The sequence below is a fragment of the Nipponia nippon genome, unplaced genomic scaffold (assembly GCF_047370975.1).
Source record: "Nipponia nippon isolate SJK-2023a ecotype South Korea unplaced genomic scaffold, ASM4737097v1 scaffold_3, whole genome shotgun sequence".
Taxonomy (NCBI): domain Eukaryota; kingdom Metazoa; phylum Chordata; class Aves; order Pelecaniformes; family Threskiornithidae; genus Nipponia; species Nipponia nippon.
In genome coordinates, this window is record NW_028262347.1 from 64,160,905 (window position 1) to 64,174,619 (window position 13,715).

Genomic DNA, 13,715 nt, shown 5'->3' on the forward strand with positions numbered 1-13,715 from the left:
CCGGCTTGTTTTTCAAGGGTGAGTAAGCAGACAGTGGCAGACATGACTTGTATTATTCCCAGACCTTTGAAGCTGTACCATTTCGCTGTGGCTAGCTGACTGCATCAGCCGTTTGCAGCGGCACATTTCGAAGAACTCGGCAATGACGCATAGGTAGCCAGACCGAGCCGATTTAGAGCTCAGCATATTCCATCCATGGTATTTTGTGGTGACTCATTAGTTGCCCACCCTCTATTATTCATTGTTTTTATCCCGTCATTTTATTTCGATATTCTTGACAACTTCCAAGAAGGCCCTTTCGCAGGCAGGGGTCAAGGGCAACAAAAACAGCTCCAAGCTGTAACTTAAGCCCCTTTCTGTTGAATTAGCAGTGCACAAGTTAAAGTGGATTTTGTGATGAATATCCTTGAAGGCTAAACGATGCCACTTGAAGAGGGAGAAATACGGAAAACCTGTTTGAGCTACAACAGGGTGAGCATTTCATGTATTTATACATGTGTATATACTCATACATATGCAAAAGGGTAAACACAGAAACACGCATCTATTAGAAAGATGAGAAAGTGAAACTTCCTACATTTTTTAATGACTCATTTAAAACAGCTTATTACATAGATATTTTTTATATTTAAAAATACAGCACTTGCACACATTTTTGAGAGGGAACCGTATGTTTTATTTCTATCCCAGGTTAAGCTGCTGTGGCCTTTTTTCTCCTGCTGCTCCAGAATTCCACATTTCTCATCTGTATTTCTACATTTAACCGCTTCTGACTTGAATGACTGATCATCAGGAATACTCTTTGCATAGCATGAAGCAGCACAGTTCAAAAGCGTGCCGTATTTTTAGCTGCAAAACTGATGTTAACTTCGGCACAAATATAAACCTTTTGTCAACTGGAGGCATCGCAGCCACTTTCCCCAGGAGGAGGAGGAGGCGGCACCACAAACACCAAAGCCTAAGCAAAAGCACTGGACTGTAATCGTGGGGTTATCTACACAGACCAGTTCAAATTCGACTTTTAATTCCAGTGCCAAAAGTTTAGGGCTCGAGATAAATCACTCTTTCCCCTTGAAAGAGGCTGATTGCATTTATGGCTCGTTTCAGAGTCCAAGGGCCCAGGCGGAGATGAAAGGCCGGGGGCAAAGTGGGGCAGTGCCCCACGTCTGGCGCCGCGGAGGGCGAGGGATCTGGCAGCGGGGAGAGGAACAGCCAGATTCGGTTCCCAGCAGCGCTCAGCCCTCTTGGGTAACCTCGTATGCGTCATTTAGCCTCCGTCTGACTCAGTTCCTCATTCATACCGTGGAAATAACACCACTTCTTTTTTTCGTAGGAGTTTTGGGCAGATAAATATCTTTTAATTCAGTACCGGAATCCACTCAAGAAGCGTCACTAAAATAGAGATCAATCTAAAGAAATGACACAAGCGAGGGCTGGGAGGAAGGAACGAGGTGTACGGTACAAAGGCGGGGAGCTCTCCGAACCGAGCTGATTTCTTGTATCACCTCAGGATCGTTCAGAGCGAGAGCCTTGGCTCCCCGTCCAGCATGGAAAATTCCAGGGACCAAACGGTTTCCCCTAAGAGTTAAAGCTCGCTTTGTAAATGAAGTTTCCCTTTTCTCCCTACCACACTCGGCAGGGCTTGGCCATGAGCTGAAGCACAGGAGAGAGGCAGATCCTGGGTTAGGCTCCCGACTGGGCTCCTGCTCCCTGGAAACTCCTTGGGTCCCTTCAGAGGCTCTGCAGTGGCTTCCCCTCCTGGTTATGAGGGACCGGCCACGTGACTCCCCCATCCTTGCCGGGGGCTACTCGGTCACCCGGGGAGGGAGCCGAATCACAGCACCTCTCCCCACGAGTCTGATGCCCCTCTGCCCCCCACAGCCTCCCTCTCCCGCAAAGGCAGGGGGACCCCACCTCCGTCCCCGCTGGATGGCGTTCGAACGCCTGGGCCATGCCAGACTTTTGGAACGATGTCACGTTTTGGCGTGTCAGATGTCTGCATGACCCAGATCCTTCTACCTAACTGTGAAGCAGGTGCAAGGGCAGGTCCCAGCCCTGTTACTCTGAATAGCCATGTCTGACACCTGGGGCGAGTGGAGCAGGGCTACCTGGGCAGCGTGCCTCACCGCCCCGTAACACGGATGTCGTGACTACCACGGCGGGACGCGCGTGGCCGGATGAGATTTTAAGACAAGCGACCTTGCAGCCCCATCCCCAGCACGAACATTTTGCTCCCGGTGCGATGTGGCTGACCACAACCCCCCTCATCCTCGGCACATTTTGGTGGGTGAGCCAGGGGAGGTAACAGTTCTTCTCTTTTTTCACAGAAGACAAAGCTGCGGAAGACGCTGATTCCCATGGCAACAAAGGCAGAGAAGAAGTGTCCTAAGATGTGATTTGCTGTCACCATACCCACCTCGCGGCAGATAAGGACAAGTGATAACTCTGAAAGGAACTGTTTCCATGGGACCCTTCCCAGCGAGCGCAAGCGATGACAACCCGTCTGCCACAGCTTTCAGTGTCAAACAGGTCTGACTGGTAGAGAGCAGCAAAGGCTGCCTGCCTCCGTCTCATCCTCCTGTGAGGAAGAGTGCCTTCCTCGCTCCCCTCGAAACCTGCCTAACCCTGAACGAGCCATGCTGCTGCTTGCTAATCCACTTACCCAGGCAATTACGCTGGGATAGCAGTCTGCAGAGAGCCATGCTCAACTTCTCAGCTAAACATCGTCCTGCCTTTTTTTTTTTTTTTAATCCATGGAGTGCTACCTTAAGCTATGTTGAAAGCTCCTTACAGAGCACACATTTATGCTTCGGTAGTACGTGCTAGGTAAGTGCATTTCCTTCCGACACTTTCATTTATCATACTTCTCCCCTCCCACCCCTGCCCCTTCAGTTCCCCGGGGAAAGTTAGTGAATTTATGCAGGAACAAAGTCACCTTGAGCTTTAATCCACACCCTAGCAGAAGGAATACGTCTGTCGGCAATCACATCCACCCACTCTGCAACTGCATTACAATGCTCACTTTGTTAGCACAGAAAATACTGGCTCCTTTTCTAGTCCTGGAGAGAAGCTTCCACAAAGGCCGGAGCAAAGAAAACGGACTGGGGACAGAAGAGGGAGGAATCCGGCCCTGTACATTTGAGACTGAATGGGTAACCTGAGGTGAAACAGTGGAAGTAGGAAGAAGAGGGCAAGTCTGGCAAACCAAGACCTTGACTTACGATAAACCCCCCAAAGCGACTCCCCGCTCCCTTCCTAAGAAGGGAAGGCAGCTGAGAAAACTGCAGTCAGCGAAGTCACAGAAGACAGGCAGAGATCCTCATCCAACTGACAGCAAAACAGCGGCCAAAGCAAGTGGCAAAGTACAGCAAAACCAGGTGCATAAAGGTGCAATCTGGATTTCACCATCAGGGAGCAAAGGCCAGAGTCCCTCAGAACCGGGCTGGCACCCATGGCACGGCCATGGCTCCCTGTACCCCCACCACCCTCCTCCTTCCCTCAAGGAAACTTGTCCTGACGCTGCCTGAGCGCACAGGGCCAAGACAGTGTTTAAAAAAGGGCCTGGGAGCTCCAGAACAGCATCGCAGACGCACACAGAAACAAAGCAAAGCAGTGAAAAGCCACCTCCAGCAGAGACCCTACCAGCCCTGCACAGGCGCTCACCCTGACGTCTCGGAGGTGTGCACTAGTGCAGAAATCCCTGACGCGCGCCTGTTCTTGCAGGCAGGGCTCCCGCTTTTGCGTCTCTCCTCACGTAACGGCTCCTTTGCATTCAACAGCAGGAACCACAGCCGCCTGTTGCCGTCTGTCCTACTTGTTGCCATGCCTTGATAAGCAGTCCTGGGATGAACCTGCTTCTGACTGAAGAAACGAAGCATTAATATTCCCAGCAAGAGTTACAACGAAGGGCAAGGAGGCTGAAGAAGAGGTGAACGGAGAGCGGAGCCAGCCCCGATGAAACGGCCTCACGGATACTCCCATCCTTCCAGCTGAATAGCACAGTCAGCTATTACCCAATTGCTCTGTCATCTTTGGCACTCGCTGCAGGCAGGCACCAGCTTTTGTCAGCCCAACAAAGTCGTTTTTCTCTGCCATGCACTCCAGAGCAGATGAGTGAGTTTCTGGAAACTGGTCCCACCTGACGAACGGGAAAAAGAGTGAGGAGGTAGGTCTCTGGGTGTAGGAGCTCTCTGAGCCAGTGCTGGAACCCAGGAGCCCAGAGAAATCAACCCATCCCAAATCCCCAACACTTTGCTTACCACATTATAAGGAAAGAAGATTTAAATAGCACATCTAAGTAATCTCATCCTTACCTGCTGTCGTTCCACTGGTACACCCTGGATTATACTGTCGCTTATATGGTCCACAAGGACAAGAGATGGGGGCGTATGGATTTCCTGTCCTTCACAACTGAGCAACACCACCCAGGGACACAGACTTCACCAGTTCACCTAGAGGTCCATCAACTGCCATCTGCTGCTTTAAAAACTATTCAAAAACAAGATAGGTTGTCCTCAAACAGCTTACCTGGGCTTCTGTCTTCTCAGACAGAAATCTTCCTTCTCCTGGCAGTCATCAGAAACCTAACAAGGGAGCACAAGCCTTGCTATCTGCTCCCATGCTCCCTGCGTTTGGATCACAACATGCATCATAACATTTTGATTTGCCCACTGCATTTGTTTTCATAGAGACCTGCACACTGTTCCAGAGGGGACATTCCAGGAGAACCTCCGGGGATCCAGACATGGACGCAGACGTAATCACCAGCACAGGAGAACCAAAGGGAACATTCACAGCAATTACCCAAATTCTTCTTCTTTGCATTACTCTAAATATTCATCTAAGCAACTCTCATTTAAGAAAGGCTTTAATAGAACCAAGATGCTTTCATGGGCCTGTACATAACACACACACACCCCAGATCCAACCCCACAAAACGGCCTCAGAGCTTGTGTTTACAGCCTGCAGAGAACGGTAGGCTGTTTACTAAAAGGATTAGATAAGGCTTGACAAAGATGTAGGAAGGTGGGCATGCTGTGCCTTAGAAAGCTTTTGCAATACAGAACCCCAAACATCCCTGTAGGCACTTTCAGTCAGAAAAGAAGGGGGGGAAAAATTGCAAACAGGTTTGGCAGAGCACTTTGGCCACAGCTGGGTGGAGAGCAAAATTACCCAAGAGTAACAGGTCAGCAGTGGGGCCGAGGCACCCCTGAACGGCTGTGCTTTTACTGGCGAGATCTGTGGGACTCTCTCAAAATAGATGCTTTCTCCTTTTATCTCAGGGAGAAAATAATCCTTAAAACATGCTGCTGGCTTCTCCTCCCACTTTTCCTGCGGAAGGGAAAGCTGCTTTTCTGGGTTTGGTGAGGACAAGAAGCTCACCTGCTCTCCAAGGCTGCCCGGCACTTCGAGCAGGAGCCCAATTCTTCCCCCTTTGGAGAGGACCGCGACGCTGCCACCCGGCAGACGCCCACACCGTCGGCCTCCAGACCTCTGAGAAAACCAGGACGCAGTAGCGTTACTTGTAGGGCACCTACTGCAAGGACCTTCCTTGATACGGAAAACCGTCATGGGGTCGAGGCACACCTTTTCTTTCATAATCAATTTGGTCAGACAGCCCGTCTCACCCCGGGCTACAACCAGCTGCCCTGAGATCCGTTCCTAACACACCTCCTTTGCGCTCTGAAGCTAAACAGCTCCTACACTTCTGCTTGCCCAAACACTGGGCTCTGGAGATGGCGGTCACAGCGGTGGCGATGGGGACTGCCATTATCAGCATTTTCAAACAGATACGCAAGCAGAGCTCTGCTCCTCAGAGTACTTCCAGAGTAGGCTGGGAGGTTCCTCATGAGTAGGGGAAAAAAAAAAAAAAAAAAAAAGTGACAGAAAAGGGGTAAAAATACGAATTGCTGCTTTTCTTGAGGAATAGCATCATAGCACCATCAAACTACTTGGAGCTGAGGGACCAGAACGTTGCAGGCACAGGGGTTTCTCCAGCAATCCAGTATGGTGCTCAACTCTGGATTTACGGTAAACTATAAAACACAAACACAATTACAAAGTTCCCCACTGTGTCCATTTAAACACAGCTAAGCCTAGGTGTGGATTTGTGTTTAAAGAAACAAGCCACAGGAGAGAAGGCACAGCAGGGCCAGCAGCCACGTGGCACACTTAATTTCAAGGGAAGAGCGCCTGACTTCGACATGCAGATCAACAAATAAATAAAACCAAGTATATGTTCTGGCTTCTTTATTTAAGCCCATTCATTAGACAGTTATGGGCACCTCTGTTAGGCGACTCGCACAAAGATTCCCGAGAGACTGATCAAGAAGAGGGCCAAACTGCAGCACGCGGGAACGTGGTCCCCTTTGAGGCTGGGATGAGGGTTCGGGTTCAGCGTTAGCCAGGGCTCAGGTCTTCACAGCAGTTAAGTGAAAAGCAGATGTTAGAGCCAGGCCTATCGTGAGGAGGAAGAGAAGCACGCTCGGCAGAACCGCACTGAGAAGAGTGGAATAAAGCACACAGAAGAATTAGCCCAGATCAAGTCAAAGGAAGTTTATTCACGTGAGATCCTTTTGGGCACGATCAGACTGAAAGCCTGTCTCCATCTGAGCACCTCGAGGAAACACACAGAACCAAAACCCCAGGATGACGACGACAACAAAACAATCCTGAAGTCACAGGCACGCCTCGCTAATTGAGGGCGGCCTCAAAGCACCACCGCACACTCGGATGCAAGCTGGCGGGCAGCTTGCGCTGGCAGCGCTCACGACACATCTGACACTTCTCAAGAGGGGACACAACTGTTTACAGGAAGCCATTTGTTACAGGGGCCTGCTTCTCCTCCCCCCGACCCCGGCGACGTCCCTTTCCCACCCCACCTTTCATCAGAAGCTTATCTAGCGCCCAGACGGCCGGCCAAAAAGCTCATCCAGGTTGGAATTTGAAACCGCAGATTTGCAGACACCGTGGCTGGGGCGAACGGTGCCGCCATCAATTTTAGAACTAAATTTCAGGGAGTTTTGATTCTATTTGTACAGGGGCTAATGAGTAGCTTGGGATGTGAACACTAACCCCGGGGCATAATTCTGAGAACAGGATGATAGATTCTCAGTCTCCTGCTCTAATTATACAGGCAAAAATTGGAATGGGAATGAGAAGAGACAAGAACAGGATTCAGGTACCTCATCAGCTTAATGGCATCGTTTTCCCAAGCACTGAAATTTTTCGAGGGTTAGCAAAAAATGAAAGAATCACCTCCACCAAGAAAGAAAGAAAAAGACTCTCAAAAAGAGTATAAAATGGAGCAACTGAGTTTCACGGTAAGCAAAGCTGTGCACAGAGCCGTCACTGCAGAAGCAGCAATCACCAAGCAACCGTTCAGTACAGTAAAACCGTAAGGCACTAATAATGTTCCACTCATTACAATCAACATATGACTAAAAATAGACATTCGTAAATTTAAAAAAAAAAATAATAAAATCACTGTATATTTTAAAAAGGCAATTTTTCCCATTTAAAAAATTCCCAATTTTCAGCGCCAAGAATTTTGCTGCCCCCCGCCCCCATCCAGGCATCGCTGCCTAGTTAGATTGAGTATTTGATCAGAAGTTCTGCTGGTTAACACATACCTATTACAATGAAACATCCCAAGGCATAAGCAGAAAACAATTTGTTGAGAAGTTCCTCAACGATCCCATTACCATCACCAACAAACGTTAGAGGTGTCAGTCGGTCACCCTGCTTACTGCAGTACTGCAAAATACTCAAATACCACCACAGTAAGCGCAGTCACATGTTTTTAGTGCTGTCTTGCATCTACCCTTCTCTTCAAGACACAACTCAAGCTTTAAAACCCTGGAGCTTGAGGTCCCCTACGCAGCCATAGGCAGAGGAGCGCGGGGGAAGACAGCAGCACTTGCTCACTGATGCCATTCCATGACTACGCTTCAGTCCCTCTCTGGAAGCCCACGTCCGAGAGCAGCCAGGTCCCCTGAATTCCTTTAATTCCATTCTGGTTCTCTTTGCTGGAGATGAGCAATTGCCCAATGAGTATGAAATCCGTGACACCCGCTTTCTTCAGAGGTCACCTGACAGTCAGTCCCTTTTTGGTCAGTATTGATCAGAGTTCAAATAACAAAGCAGTAGTGAAAGCATTTGTGTCCCATTACTGATCCCCAAAGCCGTTCAAGGATCCTTTAGACACAAAGGATCTATTAAGGCTTATTCTCAGAGATCACAGTAAAGTATTGCACACTATTTGTCTGCTTAAATAGTTAAAAACGGAAATCTCATTTCCCAGAGATCAGTAATATTATTATTATTAAAAAATGCTAAAAACAAATCTGGAGGTAACTTCTCCATGTGAATCTACTGGAATATGTGACAGTTAATAGCTAGGGATAGCAGAGGCCCATCTGTGCAGAGATTTAGCAACGGCATTTTTCAAACAACTGGACAGCGCAAATTCCAGATAATTATTTTTACCCTTTCTAAAAGCTACAGTGATCGTAAATTTAGGCTACCCATTAAATGCGCTGTATGATTTCACCGGCACAACAGAGCATTCAAATTCATTGCAAGACAGCCTCTCCACCGTCAGTTTTAAACAGTCGACCTTTGGTCAGGACATCCAGAAATAAATAAGAAAGGGTATAGCAGTGAGACCACCCAACAGGAGACCCTAGTGTGACTGCTGACATGGAAGAATCTGGTAGGCCGGGATGATCCGCCAGTCCCGTGGATTGTCTAGCTTAGGTCAGCAGCTCCATGATGTGAGTGGTCTCAAGACGGGCATTTCGTACTTCACCACTGAGCTCGCAAAGGCAAGTCAATCAAGTCTTGCAGAGCCATTTTGAATTAGTCCAAACCCAGAGGATGTAAGAAACAAGTCTCCCAGAGTTTTGATTAGTGTCTGTACAACAGTCCTTCCAGAGGCAAGCAGCAGTCACTCAGCCAGCATTCGCAGGTGCCGCTCATGCAGAAGCAATTTGATCTCCCTCACTATTAATGGTGAAATGAACAGGATTGTTGAACTTGTCTGTGAAAAGAAGCATATCCAGGACAATTAGCACAGAACAACCGTAGCTACAGCCATCCTGCGCTCCAACGTGCATTCAAGGCCTCCCCAGAAAGATACAGGCTAAGAGAAGCAATGACAAAGTGGCACAGCAGATGGAAGGACTGACCTTGCAGGCCTTCCTCCTGGCCACCTCTGCTGCTTACCAAAGTTTGTCAGCACAGATGCAAAGACAATTCCCGGCACTTCCAGCAAGGAAGAACAGGTGAATTGTACAGCATTCACCACTGTGGCAATGCTGAGATCAGGGCCTGAAGGGGCTTCTCCCCTAGTGGTATATCAGGGCAAGGCATTTTCACGTTAGTTTCAAGATCCTCATCACTCCTTCCACTAATCTACAAGGGCTAACAAACAAGCAGCTTAACTTCAGCTCCATGAAAATATTAAGAACTACCTATCATGGAGATGAAGGAGGAAAAAGTCCTGCCTTGGAAGTCAGTCGGGTGGCATGAGCTTTAGGAAATACATACAGGTATTTTTAGACAAGTATTTCTGTGCCTCTGCCACAACCTCAGTTCCTGTTGGCCAATGTGACTTTAAAGGATCCAAAATGAACCCAGTTGATTTAGACAGCCTGAGGCAAAGGGACACCATAGACCACTTTGAGAACGGCATCAGAGTTTGCAGCGGCTGCAGAAATAGATTGCATGTCTAAGTCACAATTTTCAGGTTCTCACAAAAAGTTTCTATTGCAAATTGAACTTTGACAAAGAATTTTTAAAAAGGAGATTTCTTACCATTAGAATAAAGAAATAGAACACCCACATCCATCCCAGGTTCTCCTGGATCAAAGACACTAGGTACTAGAAAGGAAGGCGAAGAAAAAATTATTCAAACTGGGAAGATATGCATGACTTTCAGCCATTACTCTTTCATTTTCTAGAATTTGTGGGCTGTTAACACTCCGTACAGAGCTGATCACAAAACCTTCCAGCTGATCATCTCCTGTCAGAAGAGATGACTCAGGACAGCAGCCTTTCTGTACAAACCCCACAGCCTCAGCAAAGCGGAGATACCATCCTGAAGCTTTACAGTAACTCATAGCAGCATAAGGACAGAACTGAACTACAGTTTCAAAGGGTGACAAATTGACTCCGCTGAATACAAGGTTTTTGCATAGAACACTGGGACATAAGTGGATGTAAGTACTCTCAGAAGAACTAAAAGCTCTAGAATGGCTTATAAATTACACAGGACGCATTTTCAAGAGCTGTGCAACCACTAACTACTTAACCCTTCATCATTGGCAAGACACTTGAGACTACAGTCTGTTCTGAACTTCATCCTGGTTCAATAGGACTACATAGGCTACAAAAGAAAATGTATTCCCTATTCGCAGATTTATATTCAGATGGTGTACAAGGGCCTCCCTTCTTCATTACTGGGTATATTAGCACAAAACAGGATCTGAATTTCTAACATGTTCATTGTGCATTTGCTGTTATTCACACACCCCCAGAATGACATCATGGTTGTCTCTGTTGAAATAAGTGCAATGTTAGAATAGGAGGCAGGTGGAATTTTTCAGAACTAAAGACCCAATTTTTATGATGACGTAAGTTTGAATGGTATGTGTGGGGGAAGACAGAAACACTGCAGACAATGCAAGAAGAACAGTGAGTGTAACAGTGCACTTTAAGATGTCCACAAAGCACTTGTAATTTTCCACGTTTAATGGAGCTAAGCAGCATCTTTCCTATGAAATAGAGACTGAATGATTGTATTTATCAAGCAATCAATGGCAAGCACAAACCCAAATCCCTTTCCAAAGGGGAAACTTGTATGCCTTGCCGGCATCCTTGGTATTTTACCAGCACTAGAGGATGCCTGGAATACAACTGGCTCCAATCTTTCTACTAAATCCTCCCCAAAGCGCCACTGTATTCTTCCACATAGCTAACACTTGTATTTGAGAAGAAAGAATGTCCCCAGTGGGCACACTGTCAGCTTCTTTTTCTGCAACAGCCTAGTCTTCAGACCTCTGGCAGCATACTGCATGGACTATCAAAGCAAGTGGTGCTGGATTTACAAGGTGTAAAAGACATCCATAGATAGAAAGGGGAACCACAAATAAGAGCAAATTTTAAATTACTGTATAAACCCCGTAACATTCATAATAGGTATTTGAATTTTACTCAGTTACACAGGTAAACTTTTCTGTAAGCAATGGTTTTGCTACTACCTTTGAACAAAAAATCCCAAACAAACTTCAAAATATTGTATTTTCACTCTTTGTGAAGCTGACCTTTCCTTGCTTTTTGGAGTTCAGGATATGAAAGTGTCTAAAATTCATTTGAATTATGAAAGTGCCGTAACACTAGCACTATGAATACTTAGTTTAGTTCTTAATTAAATTGCTTCCACTGGAAGCTTAACACACATATGTTCCCTTGGTTGTTTCTTAAATAAAGAAATAATTTTTAAAAATCCCCAGCCCTCTCTTTCTCTCTCTCTCTCCATGCAACTTTGGATTGAGGAATGAGCTAACATCTCTAACCACAACAGACTCTGCCTCCTTCCCCAGACCTCTGTTTTCCTTTGGTAGCCTCACCTGGCCCACTGCAGCACCAACACTGCCAGTTCCATCCACAATTCCCGTGACTGTTGCCAGAGCCTCGCTGCTGCCTTTCACCAGATCCTGGCGCCCCAGGTCAGCAGAAATTGCAGAACTGATCATGTTAGAAGGGCCTCCGATGAAAAATCCTGGAAGTACCAAGAAAACAGCCTTGGTGCAAAACAAGCATGAGGACAGATGCTCAACAGAACATCTTCAAAATACAGATTTTTCTACCATGCAAAGCTCAGGAAAAGGATGAAGTCTAGGGACAGTGATCACAGACTAATTGTAGGTAGAAGTGTACCCTCACAGCTGAAGCATACGGTCATGGCACACCTTGTGTACTTGGAGTACGCACACAGAAATTGCCAACAAGCACATTTTCATCCAACAGCAAAACTGAGGTAATTAGCTGTGGCACACTCTGCAAGAAGAATCAGGACACACCAAACTGAATACAGAAAGCTACTTCTGAACAGCACGCATATACAAACCCTCAACACGAAGCAGATTTAGACACATTTCTACTTTGGAGTAGTATACCCCCATGCTACTGCCTCAGTCTCCAGGGACTGGTGAAGGAGATGGAGGGGGAAAAAAATGCAACAGGACAGAGTTCTGAAGTAGGAGTGTTTGAAAAGAAAGGCTCTATTCATGTAGGCTAATCTTAATTCCATAACACAGCATAGTATGTCTGGTAGCACACAAAGCTTGCGACCTCTCAAAGTACACTGGGCATTTGGGGTTCTGACAGACAAACACCCTCACATCTGAGCTGCAGCTCATGACTTTGCCGTATATACGCCTCCTCAGATACCAGATCACTGCTAGGTATTTTGGCATAAATCCATCCTCATCATACTGAGCCAAGGCAGACCCCTTTAGTTCCAAGCCATTATTCTATACAGTCTATATTCTATACCCACCTCTGTAAGGCAGTTTTCCTACAGCTGTATTCCAAAAGTAACAAAAATTGGGCCCCGGCTTTTACTCTTTCTGCAAAACCAGCAGAGGTGGCAGCACACACAAATGCATTACCACCACCTGAGGCCAGTGTTACTAGATTTTTCTGATATATATATATATATATGTATGTCTACTAGCATAAAAGTGGCATTTGATAAGTTACCTGTAATTGTCATGATCACAGCATTGATAGGTTTGCTGTTTGGAGAACCTGAAAGAGAAAGACCAGATGAGTGTAAACAAAACAGATGAACTTGAGAAAGCCACTTATTTAGGCTCAGAAAGAAGCATGCAAACATCCAGTTTAAACTGCCTGTTCAATTAGCTACATAGTGACAACAATAACTTCTATTTGACTAGAGACTTTTACAGAGATTAGTCTTACTGCAAAGGCATTTAGAGACTAAAGATCCAGAAGTTTCCCGACAGTAGAAAAGTCACCTTTGCCATTAAAATTTTGTGCCCTATTTTGATATCAGATTTGCCCGGCTCTGGGTTCCAGCCCTTGTTATGCCTCTTTCTATGCCACAGAGCTTGCATTTACCCTCCTCTAGTAAGAGAATCCTCCCTCTGTCTCTCTGGGAACATTAAGACTCAACTTGATCTCTCCCACCATAAAGTATTCAGCACTTGAATCGCCCTTCCACTCGTTCTGAATCTTCCAAAATCTTTTTTAAAATACAGAGAGTAGATCTGGAAGTAGTAATCGAGCAACTGCCTAAACAATGCTGCAACAATAAAGCAAAAAAATGCAAAACCCCATATCCTCACTCCCCCTTACAAAGCCATGCTCGGGTATCTACAGGTTCTGCTTGTCTTTCCAGGAACAGCATCATACTGTGTACGTACAACTGGTTTTCCACTGCAGTCTCTCAGTGCTTTTCAGACACTGTTTTCCCCAATACCTCACTTCCAGGCATCACCTGAATTCCTTACTAACTGCTTCAATTTAGGGCCCAGACATGGTCAAGTTACAATGCATAAGACAAGTTGCAGCCCTCTTCACATATTCTCAGGCCATTATTACTCTTATGTGCAACATGTGATGACCCTGAAAAGGTTTCCTGGTTTGGCTAATGGCAATTTAATTATCACACTGCAATAACTTTGTAT

General features: G+C 46.4%; 1 protein-coding gene across 5 annotated transcripts in view; it reads right to left on the reverse strand.

Moving 5' to 3' along the window:
* The window catches only part of SLC37A3 (solute carrier family 37 member 3), a 52,743-nt gene that overhangs the window by 21,587 nt on the left and 17,441 nt on the right, over positions 1 to 13,715 (reverse strand). Inside the window, exons 12-18 of one of the 5 annotated variants that reach the window (XR_015706918.1) lie at positions 12,766 to 12,813; positions 11,631 to 11,782; positions 9,817 to 9,882; positions 7,632 to 9,040; positions 5,383 to 5,493; positions 4,314 to 4,488; positions 3,664 to 4,138 (exon numbers count right to left, since the gene is read on the reverse strand). Coding sequence is in view for 2 of the 5 variants with exons in the window: in XM_087767629.1 (XP_087623755.1) it covers positions 8,948 to 9,040; positions 9,817 to 9,882; positions 11,631 to 11,782; positions 12,766 to 12,813 (359 nt within the window). In the remaining 3 variants the exon portion in view is untranslated. Of the gene's footprint in view, positions 1 to 3,663; positions 4,139 to 4,313; positions 4,489 to 5,382; positions 5,494 to 6,540; positions 9,041 to 9,816; positions 9,883 to 11,630; positions 11,783 to 12,765; positions 12,814 to 13,715 lie in introns of those variants that run through there. The other 4 variants (XR_015706919.1, XM_087767629.1, XM_087767630.1 and 1 more) reach the window with 4 other exon arrangements.